The sequence below is a fragment of the Ostrea edulis genome, chromosome 7 (genome assembly GCF_947568905.1).
Source record: "Ostrea edulis chromosome 7, xbOstEdul1.1, whole genome shotgun sequence".
Lineage (NCBI taxonomy): Eukaryota > Metazoa > Mollusca > Bivalvia > Ostreida > Ostreidae > Ostrea > Ostrea edulis.
The window spans coordinates 19,647,244-19,670,904 of record NC_079170.1 but is presented as its reverse complement, the minus strand read 5'-3'; the positions used below and the strand labels follow the sequence as shown (position 1 = coordinate 19,670,904).

The 23,661-nt window shown below is 36.2% G+C and overlaps 2 protein-coding genes across 7 annotated transcripts in view; both read right to left on the bottom strand.

Annotated features, from left to right (window-relative positions):
* Positions 1-1,267: 1,267 nt before the first annotated feature.
* On the bottom strand, positions 1,268-9,349 carry LOC125656865 (methylglutaconyl-CoA hydratase, mitochondrial-like). 2 transcript variants are annotated; one of them, XM_048887489.2, is made up of 9 exons: positions 9,143-9,349; positions 4,966-5,033; positions 4,507-4,594; positions 3,797-3,976; positions 3,525-3,581; positions 3,010-3,197; positions 2,596-2,646; positions 2,337-2,384; positions 1,268-1,861 (listed from the first exon to the last, which is right to left on the bottom strand). In XM_048887489.2, exons 1-9 carry the CDS (start codon positions 9,303-9,305, stop codon positions 1,784-1,786), a joined length of 921 nt encoding a protein of 306 aa, XP_048743446.1. In that variant the 5' UTR covers positions 9,306-9,349; the 3' UTR covers positions 1,268-1,783. The 2 variants fall into 2 exon arrangements, with proteins under 2 accessions (XP_048743446.1, XP_048743445.1); XM_048887488.2 differs by having other exon boundaries at positions 1,268-1,454.
* Positions 9,350-11,784: 2,435 nt separating this feature from the next.
* LOC125656860 (uncharacterized) overlaps positions 11,785-23,661 on the bottom strand; it is a 32,219-nt gene continuing 20,342 nt past the window's right edge. For all 5 annotated transcript variants that reach the window (XM_048887478.2, XM_048887474.2, XM_056143602.1 and 2 more), the window contains exons 4-9: positions 23,392-23,514; positions 20,290-21,667; positions 19,326-19,911; positions 17,672-17,912; positions 17,151-17,349; positions 11,785-15,678 (exon numbers count right to left, since the gene is read on the bottom strand). In XM_048887478.2, the coding sequence (XP_048743435.1) occupies positions 15,488-15,678; positions 17,151-17,349; positions 17,672-17,912; positions 19,326-19,911; positions 20,290-21,667; positions 23,392-23,514 (2,718 nt within the window). In that variant the 3' untranslated portion in view covers positions 11,785-15,487. The remainder of the gene's footprint in view (positions 15,679-17,150; positions 17,350-17,671; positions 17,913-19,325; positions 19,912-20,289; positions 21,668-23,391; positions 23,515-23,661) is intronic.

Here is a 23,661-nt window from a genome sequence, read left to right as displayed (position 1 = left end):
TGAGAAGGAACAATCGCGAAATAAAATTATTTGCTTTTATTTTCATATTGTTAAAATACATGTAAAAACTCTGGATCAACAGAGCACTCGTGAATTTATATTCTCGCGATTTGACGTGCACGAGTCATTTCGGGATATAAAGTACTCGCATAAAATAAGGAATCTACAGCAATCCTTTCATGATAGAATCTATAACACATTAATTAACTTAAAATTCACACGGGCTCTCCTCAACAATATCCATCCCATGTGGATTTTCAACCCCAACCCCCCCAAAAAAAAACCAAAACTCAGGGATTGCAGAGGTATTTTACAAACACTTGATATGATGTCACAGATGACAATTTCATGAAACCTTGTGAAATGGTGTATCAAGATCTTTCTATGCCTCTGAGAAAGTAAATATTTTTACTGTGGTGTGGCCTCAGCATTTCATGCTTGCTATATAAATATCCTGAATCCTGCGATAGTCTTCATGCACATGCAACTCCTAAGCATGCAACACACCAAGTATTATTTATACAGATCAGAATTCCACTGTCCAAAAGTGAAAAAAAAATAAAAAAAAATTCAGATTTCGTTCAGGCAGACATGTAAATTAACATTGAAATTTAAAGGGGGGGGGGGGGGGGGGGGGCAATACATGCACGAGTGCTGCAGCTGAATTTTCCATTTCAAACTAGGCCAGCATTAGAAGTTAGTGTCTCGGTCTCAGGGATGTAAAAATCACTAGAATTAGTGAAACACTGAAGAAAGCCTTTATGTTACAATGTACTATTAAATTATGAGGTTTCTCCTCATCTTTGTTAGTGTTTCCTCCTGATGGTGCAGATACATATATGCTATACATGCAATTAATAAGTTTCAAATGTAGAGAAGCCGATACAATGTATACAGGGTTATTTTCGCCCCGTGTTATTTTTGCCTTTCCACACTTGCAGACAGTTTCGCCCCATTTTAAATTCACCTAGTCAAGAGAGAAAACAAGTTCTGTCCACTCTTAAATTTGCCCAGCAACAATGAGGACAAAACTAAGACAGTGCTAAAATCAGTATAGTACCCTAGGAATTTACTGTATGACATAGATGCATGTAAGCATTTCGACAGAAGAAATGCTAAGCAAAAGCCATGCAAAGAACTTGGATAATACGTCATAGGAGCACCTCAAAGCGCAGCATTAAATCTGATATCTATTGGTGCCCTGCACACACTCCCGTGCATGTTACCATAATCGTCTGACTGAGGCGATAACAGAAGGTGAAAAATATTTACTCCTTTCTGATGAAATTTTAATGATATAAAGTGAAAACAAAATATCACAGACAAATTACAAAGCTGTTAGCCTGGAAAGAAGAGGCCATGCTTAGCAGAAAGTATCAATCTCCTGAGTATTTAGGGGGGCGTTTCTCCTTAAAAGCCGTCAGTCCCTCAAGTCTATCTTTGGTGTTTATCACCTACAAACATATCATAATTAGAAATATTAAAACATTCATGATAGAAATGATGATTTATTGATCAGCACCTTTAAGAATATGTAATGTTATGATTTGTAAAAGATTGTTTTGTTAGTAAAATACAATTTCAATTTGAGATACATATCCAAGTAATGGACATTTTGAACAGTAAGAAGTGGTTTTCTGTAAGTTGATACATTCATTGATGCACCAATAAATGTCAAGTTTGGGAATGTTACTTGTATAATGTTGCTTTATCAACACTGATTAATGCTGATTTCAACAGATCTTGATCTCCATGGTAACCACTGGTTATCGTGACAACGCAATCAATGACCATGGTACACAGGTTTCCTTTTTTCCAGCCAAGCCTGCATCGCCTCCCTCCTATCTTTAGTGGGAATTACCTGCAAAAAATAAAACAAATCCACTCCATAGAAAGTACACATAATTGTGATTCAGTACACAGATTGAAATGTTCAGCTTACTTCAAACCTTCAATATGCCAAAGTTATCTCCCTTTAAATCTTATACAATTTTTCTTCAATTTCCTTTACCCCCCCCCCCCCCCCTCCTCCCACACACACACACCCAGGGGTGTGATTTTTTCTCTTTTCCGAGAGAATCCCCTGATTGGCTCAATTTTCCACCCCCAAAAAATGAAACACTGGGTTTGATCTAAAGTGACAGAAAATGATATTTTTCCAGGTAGGGTGAGGTGTTTTCCTCCCTTTTTGACCAGTTTTCCTCTGATTTCTGAGGAATTCAGTCACATCCCTACCCACCTAGCACACACCTAAATCCAGTCTGATTAAAATCATACCCCATAAAAATATGGGGTCTGATTTTAATCAGACTGACCTAAACCAGGGGTATATTTACCTGTGAGTATCCAGCCTCTTCAAAAGATAGTCCACTGGAAATATCCACCTACAAATATAGTAACATTCTAGTCTTGTGTATTAACCTACTACACAAAGAAACTGTCGGAGGAAAGAGATTGTGTTTTTCAATAACAAAGTCATGAACTACTCTAGCAAATGGAAAAGAAACTACTGTGACCGTGAGCAGAAGACACTCTCAGACACTACCAATACAAGCTATATAGTATGTGTGTATATGTAATGCAAGTACCACTCACCTCAATTCCTCTATTGATGGCAAATTTGGCAGCTCTGAGAGCCACAGGGCCCTGAATAGCAAGATCAATTAAATCATGTGGTTTACAAATACAAACTTTTACAGATGAAACAATTATACATTTAAGTAAATCTAATACCAATACAAGGATATTAATTATCAATATTATACAATCATTCTGTTTTTTAACATGGCAGGACATGAATATCTTTAAAAAGTATAATACACTTAATATATACACTTCATTTATCATATCACAAAATTACATGAGCAACATAAAACATTCAAACACAATCCGGGGGCTTTCTACACCGTTTCCGGTTTTTTTTCCCCCTTCATCGTTTCCATTTATCTGTGTTTTATTTTGTCCATTTCTACTATCATTTCCTGGTGTAACGTACACTTATGTTTTTACCTGGGGAAGTATCTCTTGCGCCAGTTGCAGGGCCTTTTGATAGCCGGCGTCTCCCTCGGAATTCTGCTCCACGCAGTGATTGGTCACGCCCATCTCCATTGCCTCCTTGCCGGTGAATACACGCGCTGCAAAAATCAGTTCCTTGGCCTTGGCTGGTCCGATTGCTCTGGCTAATCGCTGAGTACCACCTGATCCATCAAGATCATAATACTATTTATGTTCCTTAGTTAATATGACTTGCCAAGTAGCCTTTGCTTGTTACTTGATAAAGGCAGTGAAAACAGTACAGTGATGAGAATTGAAAATATGTCATACTGATTTATTTTATCAGTGTTTAACAAATAGTGTTAATTTTGTATAATTATCACACTGTTTGTTCTTGCCAGTTGGAAATCTGATTGTCTATTATTTTGTCCAAATATAATGCCTTTTCTCCAAGTACAGCATATGCATCATCAATATGGTAAACTGGCAACATTAGACTATATTAACAAAATTTCACAAAATGACCTCACCTCCACCTGGGATAATGGCCAGCCTTGTTTCCACTAAACCCAGTTTGGCATCATTAGCTGTGGCAAAATATTTATCATAATTCAAATCATTAAAATCCTACAAAATTGTTCCTAGGCATATACACGTACATAACGTAAAGATCCAACCCTGCAGAAAGATTAAGTTTAATTTCAAAAGTGTTCCAAAACATTCTGAAAGTTAGACATTTGTCCTTACAAACTTCCTGGATATATTACATATGATGTTCATATGAATATATATTAAATCTTACAAGCTATTCTGATATCACAAGCCAGGGCAGCCTCCAGCCCACCACCCAGAGCAAATCCATCTATGGCTGCTATGACAGGCATTGGTAGGTTAGCCACCTCCGAGACACTGGCTCGTAGTCCGGCCACAAACGGTCCAGTCTCCTCATTGGTCATCTTTGCTCTCTCTTTCAGGTCCGCTCCTTAAAGATTGACAGGTATTAGTTATACAGTCATGCACATTCAGGGGTTAAAAATTGTTCAAGCCCAAAGTCTGGGACTAGCAAATTCTGTATTCGGACTCAGAAATTAGAAATGCAGCAAGTCCCTCAGAAGTCCGAGTGACTTGCCAATTATTTTATAAATAATTGATGAACGAAAATAAATATGACTGCATTTCAGAATAAAATATCTACAAGTTAAAGTTCATAACTCTATATTATAATTTGTTTTCTTGCATGCAACCTGTCGAGATAGATCGCCGAAGACACCAATTCGAATAAAAAGATTGAAAATTTCAATACTGGTTTTTATTTAGCCATTTGATGATGTAATATAAACAAAATAATAAATTTCTAAATTCAACCTGGACTTGAATATTTCTTTGTGGGACTTGGCAAAAATTGGCCCCTCAAGTCCCGGATTATAGCATGTGATAACAAATTTTCAACCCCTGATATTCTCAACATTAATGTTCTGGACATATTATGTGTAGAAATTAAGTGAACTCTACCTGCACAGAACACTCCTTTCACCAAGCTCCTAAGAATTACCACTCGTAGATTTTTGTCAAATTTCACAACATTGGAACATTCTGAAAACTACAATTTATTACATCATTTTAATATAGACTTTTCAAATTTTTTTTTTCAAATATACCATATGAACAAACAACATGCAATAGTGTTACAGAGTTGAAATAAACAAGCCTAACATGGCACCTAGAATCTGGTAAAATTTGATAGTACATTTCATAAACATTAAGTTAAACAACTTTTATTCTGTTGATTACATTTATATACATTGATCCTACATAAACCTGAAGTTTAAAGTTTGTGGTGTTCATTTTATTTTCATTTAGGACATCCCAAAATACAAAATTAAAGTTTCATCTGATCATACTTTATCATGAATTTAAAATAACCAAAATCCTAATAGAATCAGACATACAGATTGGAATAACAGAATTTACCTCCCTTAGAAACTGTTTTCCAAAAGCATTTCTTGCTGCTGGTCTGTTCATAGAGATAACCGCAATACCTTAAAAAAATAAAAAAATAAAAGGATTTCATAGAGATGACCGCAATACCTTAAAAATAAATAAATAAAAGGATTTAATTTCCATCAAAGTCAATTCTCTTTGGGGCTACAATTTCTCCATGTGTCTGTTGCAATTGCAAGTCTCGTCTTTCAGTCATTCATTCATGAACATTCTGATTTGAACCTGGGTCCCCTAAATGATAATCTCCAGTTAGGTGCTTTACAAACTCAGGTATTTGCCCACCAGTGATTGAACCTGAGCACAGGAATTCAAAATTTTATCAATAAAGTCAATAAAATTCACTCAATTGACCAAGCCATGAGCTATATGTTTATGCTAACACATAGCTCATGGCTTAATTGGTCAATCGAGTGAATTTTATTAAACTTTATTGATAAAAATCAAACTCCTGTGACCTAACTGACATGTATAATATTAAATATTTGTTGGTATCTGATAATAATAAATCAATTATAATGTATGCCAATAGCATATATATATATATATATATATATATATATATATATATATATGCATATTACCAACGATACATCGCCTTGCTTCACCAACTGGATGCATAGCAGTACCAGCACTGCCAACGTTGTTGGCACTCATCATCAACAAGTTCCATTTTTAGTTTTTTACAAGTAACCAATAGCTTAGACATTACGCCAATTTCATTTACTATTATCTGAAATTTAGATTTTCAATAGTTTGATCTAGGGGAGAATACCACGATGTACGAATTAATTGTTTCACCTTTTGATCGGCCAAGTTAGTTCGTCCATTAATTAATTTCACACTTTACTGACTGATACCACGGTGACCAGACACCCTGATTGTTATTCTTTTTTGAGTTAATAACAAAGCCTGCAACATGTAATCCGCTGGAAAAGTGTTTAGATAGTTTTGTAGTGTAGCTTTAGTGCTTATTGTTAATTATATTTATGTTTTCTCCATAATGTAATCCTTTCACGTCCTGACGAAGGGACAGGTTGTCCCGAAAATTTGACAATTCCAATTGTTCATGTTGTTGGTCATTCTAGTGCTTTATATATAATATATATATATATATATATATTAAAAGAAATAGAATAAACAGTACACAAAGTTAAAAATTTAACGCAAGCGCTTTCATTTTATAATCCTCAGGCGTTACATTTTAAAATAGTTTTGAAATGGTTTGACGTCATAAAGGCGTCCTAACATTTCACGTACATAACGACGTCATAAACGAATGAAGGGAAAAGGATTTTATGTTAAGCATATTATGACGTCATAGATAATAACAGTAAACATATTTTACAGTAAGCTATTGAGAGGAATTATTATACCAAAAAGTTAAAAAATCATTTGATGAACAATTCGGTCTATATATAAGACAAAACTGGAAAGATACTTGGATGATTGCTTCATTATTTGGAACAAAGATATTACGGATTTGAATAAATTTAAGAACATTCTAAACGAATTGGATATCAATTTAAAATTCACAATGGATTACAGTACATCTTGTATACCATTCCTGGATGTTTCTGTTATCAAAAAGGAGGATAAAATAATTACAGATATTTTTTACAAACACACGGACACTCACCAGTATTTACACTTTTCGTCCTCGCATCCAAGACACACAAAACGTGCCATACCTTACAACCTCGCCAGAAGAATATGTACCATCGTTAGCGAAGAACCTACCAGAGAACAACGTTTAGGGGAATTAAATAGTTATTTACAAAAACAGAATTATCCAATCAAACTTATAAACGACGGAATCAAGAAAGCCAGAGAACTCAATAGAGAAAATCTTATCAATAAATCCAAAATCAATCCCACAACAAATTCACACATTTTACCGTTTGTTACAACATACAACCCAAGGAACTCTAATGTTACACCTATCGTTCGGCAACTCAACGACCTACTAAAAACAGATGAAAAAATGGGGAAAATTATGAAGAAATATACTTTTATCAACAGCAAGAGACAACCGAAAAATCTTAGGAGACTGTTATGTAAATCTAATTTTCAGGAAAAGTCCAACAAAAAAATTTTCACCGTTACCAAATGTGACTATCGGCGATGCGGAACGTGCCCATACTTAAGGGAAGGAAGTTCGTTCGAATTTAACAACAAGGAATTTACGGTAAATTCAGATATGACGTGCTCCACCAAAAATTTAATTTATGTTATAACATGTGCTGGCTGTGGAAAACATTATATCGGTGAAACTGGAACTACTCTGCGAACTCGTATACGAGTTCATAAACAACACATTTCAGCACCCGAATACAGAAAAATTAAAGTTAGTGAACATATAGATGTGTGTGGCCACGGACAATTCAGTGTATTTCCGTTTTATAAACTGTATACAGAAAATACTATTTCCCGACGAGAAAAAGAAAGACACTTTATTAAGACTTTAAAACCGGCTCTCAATAGCTTACTGTAAAATATGTTTACTGTTATTATCTATGACGTCATAATATGCTTAACATAAAATCCTTTTCCCTTCATTCGTTTATGACGTCGTTATGTACGTGAAATGTTAGGACGCCTTTATGACGTCAAACCATTTCAAAACTATTTTAAAATGTAACGCGTGAGGATTATAAAATGAAAGCGCTTGCGTTAAATTTTTAACTTTGTGTACTGTTTATTCTATTTCTTTTAATATTTTATACCGGACACTGTGATTTTTTTTAAAAACACAATTTGGATATATATATATATATATATATATATATATATATATATCCAATAATAAAAGTCAAGAAACACAAAACTCGAATAACATTTCACTGTTAGCACTTTCTGCTTTAATGCCTCTTCAGACAGTTATAAAATGAAATAATATTGTTAAGTAACGTCAACATATCACGACATAAGTAATTGTCCATAGTGACGTCATAATAAATTACACTGGTAGCGGTATAATACACACAATATTAGACAATACTTGGAAATCAATTACAGAGTTCAGTAAAATGTAGTTTCAATTTTACACAGTTATTTTCTATTAAGTTTGGGATTAAACAATTTTATAAAGTATTCCTCCTTTGTAAAGTTCTCTGGAAATTTTGCAGTCATTAGATGCATTTTATAAAATGGAAATATTTATACTTTCCCACATTTCATTAGTAATAGCGGGGAAAAGTTGTATTGACGGTACAGTATATTGTACAGGTAGAATGGAATGATCCATTACTAGCCAATAAAATGTGAGTTAGAAAAACAGGTTTTCGAGCTGCAATTTGGGTATTCACTTCTAGCCGCCGCTTGTCACAAGATAGACGAAACTTAATGTACAATTAAATCTTATGTTTTCATTCATACCATGCAAAGGTTGAAAATTTACAAATAAGCTGTAAGGTCAATTCACAACCCCCTGCATCCAGCGGCACTTGGCAACGAACACAGGTTTTCTAGAGTTTTTTTTGCGATTTTCGTTTTATTTCTAGTTTTTTCATGGCCGGCCCTGATGCTATATAGAGAGGATTATGAGGTATATTTAAAAGTTATTGTTCATATTCTGTATATGGAGTTGGAAGGTTACCATATTTTTTGTATATGGGAAAAAGACTTGTCTTTCTGCGAGTTCTGTAATGTGTATTTAAAATACAATAAATTACGGCTGGCTGTCAAGCAATGTATATTAGTGTTATGTTGTTTGTGTTAAAATGAAGTATAGTTAATACGTTGAAATATATATAAATATATACATGTAGAAAACATAATGAAATGCCATCACTGAGGTGGTTATCAACAGGTACAGTGTATAATATCAAAATGCATGTAAATTAGTAATCCGAGATTCTCCTGACTCTTCCCCCCACACCTGCCACAATATAAAAGCGGGGGTCAGAGGAATCTCGGGATTAGTATATTGGTTGCTTACATGTAGTATAACCTTGGGAGTATCAGATAAAATGCATGCGTTGCGCGGATTCAAAAGGGGTCAGGACCCAATCTGGTATCTAATTTTTAAAATATATATATATTCAAAGGTGGGGGTAGGGGGTCCACTTTTCGAAAAGGTCCGAGAATGTGATTGGGGTGGACCCTTCGAAGAAAAATTTCTGGATCCGCGCGGTGCATGAAATGGTACCGTTATTGTCGCCGCTCAGGTATTCCAACTGGCATTGTTCATTGTTCTTCACGCTCTCAATTGTTGATACTTTTGCACGCTGAATAAAACCCCCAAGAACAGATCTGCACTGTGCATTTGTGCACAATGAGTGCATTCGTCTCAAAGTGAAAGTCGCCATCATCCCACCGCCGGAACAAACACTTCTGTCACTTAAAGTCAAATCTTTACCTTTCCGGATTTATCAATTACGACTGTCCATTACTGTTATAAATGTAGATTATTAAAGTATACTTTGCGGATAACATTTTTTTCTTTCTTTTGTTTTTAAGTCATTGTTATGACGCCACCCTTTGGTGTTTTTTGGTTGGGTTTTTTTTGCACCCATTCTTCGACATTCAAATATGACTTTAGGCCAAACAATTAAATGTTGATTTTTAAGCAGGAAAAGTTGATTTTAATAACACATCGCAATGTCTTCAAATTTAGTATGTGGGGGGAAAATTCTAATAGATCTCTTACTATGATTTAACAAGATGCATGCATTGTTTATGCATTTTAATTTTGCTCTTTCCAAATGATATTTCATATTTTTGCATAAATAGGAACGGAGAGAATTTATTGCTGGACCGTGAATCGAACCCTGCATTGCTAGTTAGGTGTTCTAACCTCTGAGCTATATTACCCAGGCTGATATAGCCCTAACAGGGGCGGATCCAGGAATCGTGGTTAGCGGGACTGCAACTTTATGAGCTGGGGGGTCTGGGGCCGCCTTTCAGAGGCGGAGTCCCCGCGGAATCTCCTGGATTTTACAGATTTTATAGGGCTTCAAATATGTCTCCTATGTAATCAATTTTACTATTTTTTGTCATTTTTGATAAGGTGAAATTAATAAAATAATGCAAATTTTAAGGGTGTTTGGAAATAATGTAATTTCTCCCAATAAAAGTAATTCAATAAATCAAAAGATTTTGTCATCTATTTCTCCGAGAGTGGAAGAAATTGCTTCTTTTATCGTTTACATTTTCTGAACAAGAGACCACGATTTACCTTAAATTTGAAAGTTGTAGGGGGACACCGGCTGTCCCCCCCCCCTCCCCCCCTCTTTAAATCCGCCACTGCCTAACAAACTACTACATTTTCCTACCTCCTAAAATTCTCTCTGCCCTCGAAAACATACAATCCAGATTCTTTTGCTCCTGGCACCACGTTGCAATATTATTGAAATCTTGATTAATCACCCCTAAACTTCAGATTAAAGTCCTGCCCGGACGTGTGAAACATCACAATATTGTACAAATCATGATTTATATGCGAAAATCTTGTTTTATATTCAATAATCTTGATATTTATACTAGTACGATAATATGAAAATTTTGATTTATATTATCGAATATAAAAAAAACAAGGTTATAATATCGAATATAAATAAAGATTTATTGAAATATTAATAGCAAGATCATTGAATAGAAATCAAGATTTATCCCCATATAAACAAAAAAAAATTGCATATAAATATCAAGATTATTGACAAATCAAGATTTACGCATATAAACATCTTATTCAATGTTATCGAATACATGTAACATCAAGATTGTCGCATATAAATCCAGATAAGATTTGTATAATATTGCAACGTTTTGCATACCATACTGGTGTACAATATTATGGCTGGCCAAAGGGAGGTAACATGGCACGGTATCTATTAGCTGTAGAATAACTGCAATACTGTAGCCCTATCAGATTCTTTTATTCTGACGTTTTCGGGATAAAAAAAAAAAAAAAAAAAAAAAATCAGAGAGGGTTACAATATTGCAGCTAGCTGCAGCTCTATGAGAACATATTGGGACAGATCAGAGATTGACCATCATTTAATTTTCTTACAGATGTGGGGCTGTAGAGTAGAAATTTTTTTGTCAAATTTTGGCTGATTTTTTTCTGCTCTTTAGGCCCTGGAGGTACAGAGGTCCTGAAATTTCAATTACCCTACCCCCCCCCCCCCCCCCCCTAAATATGCTTCATACCAAATTTGAAAAGAATTGAAAGTTTAAAATGATCAATTGTTAACACATGGCAGACGATGAGGAATGGTAACCAATTGTAAGAGGTCACCCAAGTGACTCAGTTGACCTAAAATTATTGAAGAAATAGCTATGCATATTAAAAATGTATGAACATTAAGTCACTAATCTGTTGGAGGAGATAATAAGCATAAATCATATGTATAAGTGTTTACATACACATTCCTTAAACAAATATACGAAACAGGAAGGGAGAAAATGCAATGGACCAGACGGGATTTGAACCCAGTGTCCCTGAATCTCCACTACCAACTGAGCTATCTAGCCATCGGCAATCAAACATATCTGACCACCAGATATTTAGTACCTCCCTTCTTGAATGTCTTCAAACCTTGAAGACATCACCAAGGATCTATTATCCCCTTGCAGGCATTTTCACCTGTCAGTTCCAGGGGCTGGTCTATGGCACCAAATGTAACAGAAAATGAGAAAATGCAATGAAGCAGACCAAAATTCAAACCCTGGGCCCCCTGAATCTCGGGTCAGGTGCTCTACCAACTGAGCTATCTGGCCGCTGGTGATTGAACCTGCCTGACCACCACATGTACATCTAACTTGACACCTTCAAAATATACAAGACCATTTTGTTTGTTTAAACATTTATTCCATTTTAAATATGGAAATACATGTATTCACTTCATAATGAGCGCAACTTTAATGCACAAATATCATAGCCTAGAGTGTAAAACATGCAAATAATGTAATAGACAATTATAATTAAAAATATTCATACAAACACAAGTTCCAATATCACTTCCTTGACATGAACCAGTTGATGACTGAGAATAGACAATTTCCAAGTCGCCCAACAGTTGTTTCCCTTTGTCAGGCTATTTCATACCAATGAGATCCTAAAGATGTTTGTGTACCTATATGGTGGGTACAAATGTTTATCAAATATCCATACATGTATACTTCCTAAAGAATGATCTGTTGCTGTTATGTAAACCTGAAGTGGGTGGACACAAAATTTAGTAAATTAAATGAGTATTCGGAGATGAAATATCATAGAAAAACATCGAAATCCACTGCTTCTTTGTTAAAAAGTATTGATTGTCTCAAAATTCAACTGTAATAGCAAATTTAATTTGTTATTCATACAATTTCTATATAATAATTTTAATAAAATACTTTGATTAACTATAGTGAAGAAATAGAATGGATTATACTATATAGATGCACAATTAAAAAAGTTACATGTGTATTCAGTTTAAAAATATACAAGTGCAACAGAGTTCTACTTATCAACTATGACAGTCAAAATGCTAATAAAGATGAATTACTATACAGCTTTGATTTCACTCCATTTTTGTGTTATTTATAAACTTAGATGACTGTATGTGTTAAAAATGTCTAGCTGCAGTTGTTCTTCATTTCAAAGCCATCTTTCCAGAGTTTAAATACATAATTATAGGTTAAACAAAAACACTCTTTATAGGAAAACAATGAAAACACACAAAATTTATGTATAAAATAAACACTTAACGCGATGACACACCAGGAAATAGCAGTTAATACTGAACAACGCAGTACAAATGTATGTCGCTTCAGTACAATTCAATAACAATGTATACGTTGCTTAATAGTCATATGTCAGCCTAAACAATGCAACAGAACGTGTGGTAAGGGTGGCCTGTATCTCACTTGTGATTTTTCCTTCTTTAGTAAGAAAGATGGTATCAAAATGGAATTCTATCAATATGATTCCATGGCATCTACTCTCTGCTTCCATTATGTAATGCATTACAGCTTCCTTTTCTTTCTTTCTCTTTATGCATGTGTAACTTTAGTTACAAAGAGGGCAGGCAGTAAAAAGGCCTGTTTGCCCTAATATGTTCACAGATGTCCAGACACATATTTGATTCAATAAAGTATGTAACCTCATAAGTACAATGGTAATTTCACATTGTAGCCAGATCTTTAAAAAAAATCAGCCAAATCTGTGACATTTTCCAAAGTAAGATGACACATGCTCACATGCAAGCAAAGAAATCAAGTTAGAAAAGGAATATTTTGTTGTTTGTAAGTGGCCATATATATGAATTGTTTACAAATGTCATGAAATGTATGTAATAGAAAATACAAGTAATATTTATCAAAGTGATAAAATCTTAATGCAATAGTCGACATCACAACTGCACATTCCAAACAATGAATTGTCAGAAATCCATGTTTTCTCAGAAGTTTTTGTCTTAAATATCGATACAAAATAAATGTTATATTTAATCTGTGTGTAGAGTTGAACTTTTGACCTTGCTATCCATTTTTCTACACAAAACATTATGAAAATATGCAATATAAATCTATCTTAGATTGATTGTCCTGCAGGCAATACATAACTGTAAAAGTGGTTGTTTACGCTGGGGGTTAAGTATGCATTTTTACATGGCCAACATTATGCGGGGGGGGGGGGGGGGGGGGGGGGGGGGATACATGGTAACTGAATATAATATATATTATATCAAATATATACCAATACGCATGGGGAAATTTACACTCTTATTACGTGACCACATAATTAGCATAAATCCCCCCCCCCCTCCCTTCCCCTATACAGCACATAAAAATAAAGTCCTTCCCATGTAGAAATCTGTGTTCTGAAGCCACATAACCGTGGAATGTGTATATATCACAATCAATATGGAATGTATGTTGTTAGCACTCAGTAAGTCTTACACTGAACAAAGTATGATGAAGCTTAAGATTTATACCATAGATTTAAGTATTTTGTTTGGAGATAAGTATCTAGCAATTTAGCAGGTTTTTTTATTGTAAAAAAAAAACTTCATGAAATGAGAAATTATTTATCGAATACATGTAGTTCAGCAACAAAAGTTCAGATTTGCAAAATTTGACAGATACATGCAACATTTCAGCAACTATTTTCTACCCACTGGTATTGGTACTGGTACCCATTCAATTGGGAAAAATAGCGTCAAAATCGAACAAATTGGGAATTCTCTGCCAATGTATCGGCAAATAATTTCAACTAAAAGAAAAGAAAAAAAAAGAACAAAACCAGAAGTAGTCATCTCTTTACAAACTTTTTTATGCTAATATTTGCTGTTGTGAGACATAAGGAATCATCTTAGGCTCATTTTAGAATCGTCATAGTTCTATAAAACACGCACACTGCCATGATCTGTACTTTCGATTTAATACCAGAAGTGGACATTTTAGTTAACTTGTACAACGATTCAGACTAAGTAAATTACGATGTCAGCGGTCTACTTTTCGGAAAGTAAATTGGGATTTTTTTTGTCTCAAAATTGGGAAAAAATCAATGGTTTTTGGCATTGGGAATGGTACCGTTTATCGGTACCAGTTATATAAGGAAAAAAATTGGTGCATTTTGACCCCATTCTGACAAAAAGACGCATGGACAGCACCATAACAATACCACCCATTCATGAAATATGGAAATTTACAATTCCCTCTATAATATAACTTGATTAATAGAAATATTAGAGTAATTAATAATAAAAACTGAAAAACCAACAATTTAAGAATGATACACTGCGACATGTATAGAAGAAATCTCTGTCCTAGCAGCTACGTATATATAACAACATGCCATGCAGTCATACTGCACGCACGCATAATCCCAAAATATGTCATTGCAGTTAGTGCATCTCGATACGTTTTGTTGTGTACACAGCCGTGGAATGGACTGTGATCTAGTCTTGTCTCAATACAATCACAGCGCTAGCTTGCCCAATGGCCTTTTGTCCCACAAAGGAGAACTAGATTACCTTCCAATACTGTCTATATTAGAAATATATATATAAAGTCAATACAAATTTCAATGAACTGTGAATACACTACCCTAGTTAGCTGAATATGCTGTCTATAGAATACACTCTTTTATCGACTACTGGTGGTGCACATGCATGTTTGACAGGAAGCTGAAATACATCAAAAATATATTAAACTTAATAAATTGATAATTACACCGAGTATCCAACATTTCTTGGTTTCCGTGGATACACTACGGTGTTCTGAGGGTGTGGTCAGAAAGCTCGGGCAATGAACACGTCCCATGAATGAAAATATCTCCAAAGATTGAGCTGATTTGAGAGAATCTGAATCTACAGACTGTCCTCTCTGTGTCTTTGGGTTGTGTTGTCTGTGTCACCTACTCCATAAATCCAGCAGAATTGTGTCACAGTTTCTAAATATTTTCTTAGTGCTCCGTATCACTTGCTGAATGGAAAACCCTCTAGAGCAGCTAAACAGTACTGACAACCTCCCGGTGTCTGTTTCAGTAAATAAGAAACTGCATCAATCAAGCTCCATTCAAGAATTTGGATAGTTTATCAATGATGTCTTGTCGCTGCATTTCTGGTTGGGCTAGGACATCCACCAGCTGTTTGACCGTCATTCTCCGCGTCTGGTCCAGGTCTATCAATAGCAGTTTTGCTGGTTCTGGTTTTGATTCATATACCATTATCTCTCCCAGGGTGAACCCAAGCAGTCCTGCAAGAGATTGTAAGTATTATAAAAATGAATATGACAAGAGTACCGCAAACAGTACACCATATGCCCGACAGACAGTGATGACAAGATTTCAGGGCAATATCTGTATCCATAATGAGAAAAAGCCCAGGAAACTATCTGACCAACTTTAAAATATAAAGTAGGTCAAGGTGCACCAATTAAGCTGAAATGCAAACTGAATCTATATCCATAACGAAAAAAAATCTGGAAAACTGTTTGACCTACTTTCAGTTGTATTCCTCCAAGAGGAAGTTTGTGACTAAATTCAGGGCAATAACTGTACCCGTAATGAAAAAAAGTCTGCAAAACTGCTTGAGCTACTTTTAGTCCTAAAGTAGGTCACGGTGTGTTCACCAATCTAGCTGAAATGCAAACTGAACTTGTCTTCCTCTGACAGGAAGCTTGTGACTAAATTTCAGGGCAATATCTGTATCCGTAATAAAAAAAAATCTGGAAAACTGTTTGACCTACTTTTAATCTTAAAGTAGGTCATGGTGCACCAATCCAACTCAACTCTTAAGGGAGAAATTGTGATCAATTTCAAAGTCATACATGCATCCATTATGGAAAAGTCCGTAAAAGATGATCTCAGACAGACAGCCAGCCAGCTGGACGCAAGGACAGCACCATAACAAAATATGTCCCGTCTAACAACAGGTGTATAAAAATCAGATTTGAAACCAAAATATCTACATGCAAACAAATGATGGTTTCATATGGTGCAAATAAATTTTCTTGCAAGATTTGAAAAATCTTCTACAAATCAGTTGATCTATGTGTCCTTTTCATGGTTATAGCATATCAAAAATGTGTCATTGTAAAATTTGGTAATTTTATTCTCCTGTTCTGGACTTGAAAAAGAGAAACAGTATCTATATATTACATGTACCCTCTAGTCATTTTCAACTGATAGACCCATAGTTAAACTGCAAGTCAAAAGGAAGGGGAAAGGTGAAATAAGGAGAAAAGGAGAAAAAAAGTTAAGACCCATACTGTAAAAATAAAGACAGGTTTTTTGCAAATACTTTTCTGCTGGCTAATCCACCCATACTTTGAAAAGAGTTTAAAGTATTCAAGTATGTTTCATCTGATTTATAAAACTTTATCTTTGTTTGAACGGGAAAACTCAGAATGTTCATATCGTGTAGACGCATGAATAGGAAACAAATGAAACTAGTCTGGGTGATTCTTTGTAGTTTACCTGTAAGGCACTTCCTGTCCCTTAGCACATTAGAAATGACTGTGATTTACCTGTAAGACACTTCCTGTCCCATAACACATTAGAAATGACTGCGATTTGTCTGCTAGACACTTCCTGTCCCTTAACACATTAGAAATGACTGTGATTTACCTGTAAAACACTTCCTGTCCCTTAACACATTAAAAATGACTGTGATTTACCTGCTAAACATTTCCAGTCCCTTAACACATTAGAAATGACTGTGATTTACCTGCTAAACATTTCCAGTCCCCATTTACATTGATTTGAAGGTTCTCATACACATCTCTAAACACATTGTAGGGAAGGGATTTGATGTACATGGGGGCAGGCCCGGGGGACTCGAAGGACTTGAAGCTTGCATTAGATCCTGTCTCTGTGTCCTGGTGGGTCAGAGCTTCATGTCGTCCTGTCTGTTGCTTCTTTGAGGGCTTTAAGAATAAAAACAAATTAACATTACACAAACAACACACATACATCATGTAATAAAGACAAAGTGAAACAACTTCACCTTGGTAACTTGCATTCTGTAGATGTCAATTCTCAGGATTAAATATGAAAGTGATGTCTCTGACACACAGGGAATGTTATGAACAAATGCTTTATAAGTTTTAATGTTGAGAATAGTACTGTTAATTTGTACTTGAATTATTATATTGCATACTTTATCGTAATCAGATCGGTTAATTATCATAGTACCATTACTTGGTAACGTGTACATGTGTACTAAATCTGAAGGTCACAGTTTCTCACCTTGAGCCAGACCTTCACCTGATTGTCGACCTTAATGTTGCCACAGGAAATGGGAAGCCCCTCCGCCAGGTCAATAACGTGCAATTCCCCAGAGTTCTTGCGGGTGTGCTGGGCATAGCTGCACTTCTCTTGTAAAGGGCATGCCGGACCTAACACGTATTTGACCTCCGACCATAGGCTTGATTTGCAGACCTCGGTTAGCCAATCTAAAACTGCATGCAGTCGTACAGTCTTCTCTACTCTGTAAAGTACAAAAATAGAGTCATGCGAATTTCAAGGTCACCGTAATAAAATACATCCTAAAACTGTAATAATTTATAAACACTCTATACTGTTTTCCTGTTTGTCACCACAGAAACCGAAGTGAAGAGTTCATCTGGTGCAAATCTTTTCCTGGATCGAGAGCTCATGCTTGCCATCAACTGTTTTCTCATCTGTACAATCTACTTCTCTTTTTTTCTTCATGTATCCACTATATGCTATTGATTCTGACATATTTAATGGCCTGCTATTACATTACCCCATTATGGTACCTGCATTCTCTCCATCTTTCAAGTTCCAACTAAGGATCTAATATGGTACTCGGTACATGTACATATGATTGATTACTCTGGGGATATTTCTCTGAGGTATGCGTATCCATGGTAACACCGTTTTATTTGTATTTTCCTTTATATAAAAGGGTCTCTTAAATGAAGCACACAGAAATGCCTGGAAGAATGGCTAAACCAATAAACGTATATCTTACCTACTTAATTTGCACCAAACCATGTTAACACTACATGATAAAATGAATATTTATCAACTAAACTCTACAAAAATAGTGAAACATACTCTCTAGAACTTAAATACTAGCAACTAAAACCTGCAAAATAGTGCAACATACTTTCTAGATCACTTCAATACTAGCAACTAGAACCTGCAAAATAGTGCAACATACTCTCTAGATCACTTCAATACTAGCAACTAAATCCTGCAAAATAGTGCAACATACTCTCTAGATCACTTCAATACTAGCAACTAAAACCTGCAAAATAGTGCAACATACTTTCTAGATCTCCTCAATACTTGCAACTAAAATCCTGAGGGCACATATATTTCAAAACGTAAAAAAGCTACATCTGCAATTTCATACTGTAAAATGTGTTGATCGTCATGGCTACACAGACGGTTTTAATTAAAAGTCTTTCTTTTAATCATCCCATCCTTATCAGAAGCCTAATCATGTTGATGAGCACAGAAGCACACTATATTATTGAGACTGCTAATGTTTAAATAACAAACTTCCTTCTCTCTCTAATGTGCTGTCTGAATTTACTGTGTCTATTACTAGAGCAACTGTTTAAACACTCAGCTTTACAAAATCTACAGTCAGATTGAAATTTACGCATCACTGTTAACTGACAACAGCTGACAGTTACTGTGGATGCGAATTTCAATCATTTCACGCTGTAAACAATTAAAAACTTAACAGCTGACAGTTACTGTGGATGCAAATTTCAATCATTTCACGCTGTAAACAATTAAAAACTTGAAACACAGAAACCAAACCACCATAACACTAAATATGGACTGGTCATGCATGAATGCTGATTGTGCTGACCTAAGTATTGTAATATATGTGTATTCTACGTCATCCAGACTCTATTCGTACCTGATCAGCTGTATCTGAATCCTGTCGCGGAGTTTTTCGTGGATCAGTGTGAGCTCGTAGCCAGCATGGTGAATCACACAGATAGAGTTGTTAGTCACTGCTAAGTAGCGGGTGTCACTGGCATTGTTCAATCGGAACACAAGATGAAAATAAATCATACTAGATATGTGCGGTGGGTTTCCTCGGAGCTGAAAATACAGGCATCCTGTCACATTCTCCGATGTCTCTGAATACACAGGCTCCGGAATAAAACATGGAATGAAGTAATGGCTGCCATCAATGGCCTCTTGTCTGTAGGTCAATCCAAAAGCCTGCAGTAGGAGCAGGACTTTTTCTGGGCTGAGATGTAGCTTCGTGTTGGTCATTGAATAAAGGTCTGTTTGCGGACAAATTTCTGACCAATCAGATTGTGAGATAAAACCTGTAGCAATGAGTTTTAGCCAGATTTGTTTAATGCCATCATTTGATTGGATGATTCTTGGGGAGACCGTCTGTAATTGGTGAATTCTATCCAATAGGACATCCGGTCTTACAAACAGAAGTTTGTCTAGCTGGCTAATGCTGGACACAGGGAGCAGTGAAGCTTCTGGAAAAGTACATAATTGATTGAATGAATGAAAGGATCTGTTGACTGAATTTCTCTATAATACAGGAGTATATGTATTTTCAATTAGAGAGCAGGTTTGTACACAGTCTATAGACAACTCAATAATATGACAAGATGTGTTTGTGAAATGCTATGTCCACTACCATTGCCAAAATCAGTTGAAACAAATCTTACTTTGAAAATCATCTTGGCTTCTATTTGTCATATATTAGCTTTAAGCCTTGGTCTTCCAGTTCAATAAGTATGAATTCAAGGTTAAATTTGCAGACTATCAAAACAAAACCAAAATAACTATGCCCTTAAGGGCATAAAAATTGCTTATAGATAAAGTCAAAATCACAAGGATGACAAACTCACTACTTGACAGGATTTCTCCAATGTCCAGCAGTTCGATCCACACCACCTGTCTGATTCCTAGATCCACCCCTGGAACTATTTCCTGGAACATTGCAGTAAAATCCTCCTCCTCAATGCACACCACCTCACTCTGTCTCCGCAGATCAAGCTGATGAATCATCGCCATGGAGATCAGAAGGATGTGTTGTTTCTCCTGAATCTCACTAATGAATTTCCACACACTCGTCTGTACATCCACATCAGGCTTAGCCCCGTTCGCCATGTGGAACAACTGTGGATGCTGTGGAACATTATATTTCACAACTTGATAGCCATGAGATGTGTAGAATAATGTGCAGACTTCATCAATGGAGGCTGTCGATGCTGAGTCTGATGAATCAGTTCCCAGAATTCCGTAATTCTGAACGAGACACTCGTATCCTGCTACTCCGCGAATGGTGTGAATCATATTCTGTAGTCTGTGAATCTCACTGGGTGGAGACTTCATCATCTTATCCCCGTCAAACGTCAACAGAAACACGCTGGTTCTCGTAAACAAATAAGGACAACACTGAAGGAAGAATTTTTCATCATAAACAATAAAAATTTCCGTGTTAATCGCTCCACAGTTGAGATTCCCACCATACGATGTGTCTGTGCTAATATCATAGTGGCTGAGTGAATCATTGCTGGCGTGCCGTGCTCGCTCATCATTTTGTAGAAGTCGGTCGTACTGGGACCACTTTTCAAATCCCACCTCGCCCGACCTTTCCATCACCATGGTTGCACACACTCGGTCAAACAATCTGAGCGTGTTGTCCACAGGCAGCAAGAAATTGGGTAACAGTAGCTGGGACAGCTGCTTGGCATTGGTGCCACAGATAAAAATTCTAACTTTGGGAAACCTCACTTTCATCTGAAAATCCTCTAGACCTCCCGCTGAACTATCCATTGGCTGCAATCCGGGGACAAAAATCTGGACCTGCTCTACTCTTGCACCGGGTGAAACAGGACGTAGGGATTGCACCGTAAACAGACTGCTGGGATCCAGAAGCGATCCCTTAGGCTTTATGTGTCGTGTTTCACAGCTTCCTGTGCTGAGAGCCGATGACTGCGATACAGCACTGGTTTGCCGACTGTAGCCATCGGACCTTCCACCTATCTTACTACTGAGTGGGGAGCAGCTCCCGGGGAGAGGGACGTTAGATTTGACCGGATGTCCGGTGATGTCGGTTATCACGGTCGGGGTACAGGTGGGGGAGTGTGGGGGGTTAGTCTCAATGGTCTCCTGGCGCTGACTAGACTGAAATGTCTTGTGCCTGGGTAACATTCCTTCTGGCCGCTGGAACACAATCCTCACCTCCTTCAGCTTCTCCAGTTTCTTCTCAAGGAGAAGTGCCTATAAAATACATTTAACAACAAATAAATTGCACAGTTAGAATATATGATATGCCCATCTGACACTACATGTACATGATGCATGTCTATGGTTTTACACTCGAAGTCACAAACTGTGATGCTGTCATTTGCATCTACACTGGAATATATAACAACTGTGACATACCAGAAGTTCTCTGTTTGCAAACCAGGTTTGAAAGAGTGCAAGAAAGGATCAGGTCACAATCTGACCACGTATAGCCATATAATTCCAAAACAAGGCCACAGCGGCTTACTCTTGGGTTGTTATATACCTTTTCCTTCAAGATGCATCACTTAATAAAGTTTGATGGTCTTAGGCCTCACAGTGGTCAAGCGTAAAAGATGACCCAGACAAAAAAAATAACGGATGGAGATGGATAGTTAGGGTTAACAAGTATGTCAGTATGTACCTCATTGGGATTAACAAGTATGTCAGTATGTACCTCATTGGGATTTACAAGTATGTCAGTATATGTACCTCATTGGGATTAACAAGTATGTCAGTATATGTACCTCATTGGGATTAACAAGTATGTCAGTATACTTCATTGGGATTAACAAGTATGTCAGTATACCTCATTGGGATTAACAAGTATGTCAGTATACTTCATTGGGATTAACAAGTATGTCAGTATGTACCTCATTGGGATTAACAAGTATGTCAGTATACTTCATTGGGATTAACAAGTATGTCAGTATGTACCTCATTGGGATTAACAAGTATGTCAGTATACTTCATTGGGATTAACAAGTATGTCAGTATACTTCATTGGGATTAACAAGTATGTCAGTATGTACCTCATTGGGATTAACAAGTATGTCAGTATACTTCATTGGGATTAACAAGTATGTCAGTATACTTCATTGGGATTAACAAGTATGTCAGTATACTTCATTGGGATTAACAAGTATGTCAGTATATTTCATTGGGATTAACAAGTATGTCAGTATGTACCTCATTGGGATTAACAAGTATGTCAGTATACTTCATTGGGATTAACAAGTATGCCAGTATACTTCATTGGGATTAACAAGTATGTCAGTATACTTCATTGGGATTAACAAGTATGTCAGTATACTTCATTGGGATTAACAAGTATGTCAGTATACTTCATTGGGATTAACAAGTATGTCAGTATGTACCTCATTGGGATTAACAAGTATGTCAGTATGTACCTCATTGGGATTTACAAGTATGTCAGTATGTACCTCATTGGGATTAACAAGTATGTCAGTATATGTACCTCATTGGGATTAACAAGTATGTCAGTATGTACCACATTGGAATTAACAAGTATGTCAGTATACTTCATTGGGATCAACAAGTATGTCAGTATATGTACCTCATTGGGATCAACAAGTATGTCAGTATGTACCTCATTGGGATTAACAAGTATGTCAGTATGTACCTCATTGGGATTAACAAGTATGTCAGTATTTACCTCATTAGGGTTAACAAGTATGTCAGTATGTACCTCATTGGGATTAACAAGTATGTCAGTATGTACCTCATTGGGATTAACAAGTATGCCAGTATACTTCATTGGGATTAACAAGTATGTCAGTATGTACCTCATTGGGATTAACAAGTATGTCAGTATGTACCTCATTGGGATTAACAAGTATGTCAGTATGTATACCTCATTGGGATTAACAAATATGTCAATATGTACCACATTAGGGTTAACAAGTATGTCAGTATACCTCATTGGGATTAACAAGAGCATGGCCATCAATGGAGCGTATCCAGTCACCCACCATTAACCTGCCATCAGCCGGACCACCCTGTGTTACCTGGGTAACGAGCGTGTACCAATCATCTGTGCTCTGTAAAACATTTAACAACAATACAAACGTTATCCATTGCACACTACACCAATAATTGCCAGTATAGCCACACTACAAACCAGATAGCAACAAAACGTGTCATAGACTCGAACAAATTACCCCTGTGTCAACAAAGATGTGCTGGTA

Bases quoted from the DNA above. Each gene is read 5' to 3' on its own strand.
- LOC125656865 (XM_048887489.2), bottom strand. From the start codon at position 9,305: ATGATGGCGACTTTCACTTTGAGACGAATGCACTCATTGTGCACAAAT. The intron at 4,595-4,965 runs GTAAATTCTGTT...AATAAATTGTAG, and splicing joins GAAAACAGTTTCTAAGGGAG to TTTTCAGAATGTTCCAATGT. The intron at 3,582-3,796 runs GTAAGATTTAAT...ATTTTGCCACAG, and splicing joins TTGTGATATCAGAATAGCTT to CTAATGATGCCAAACTGGGT.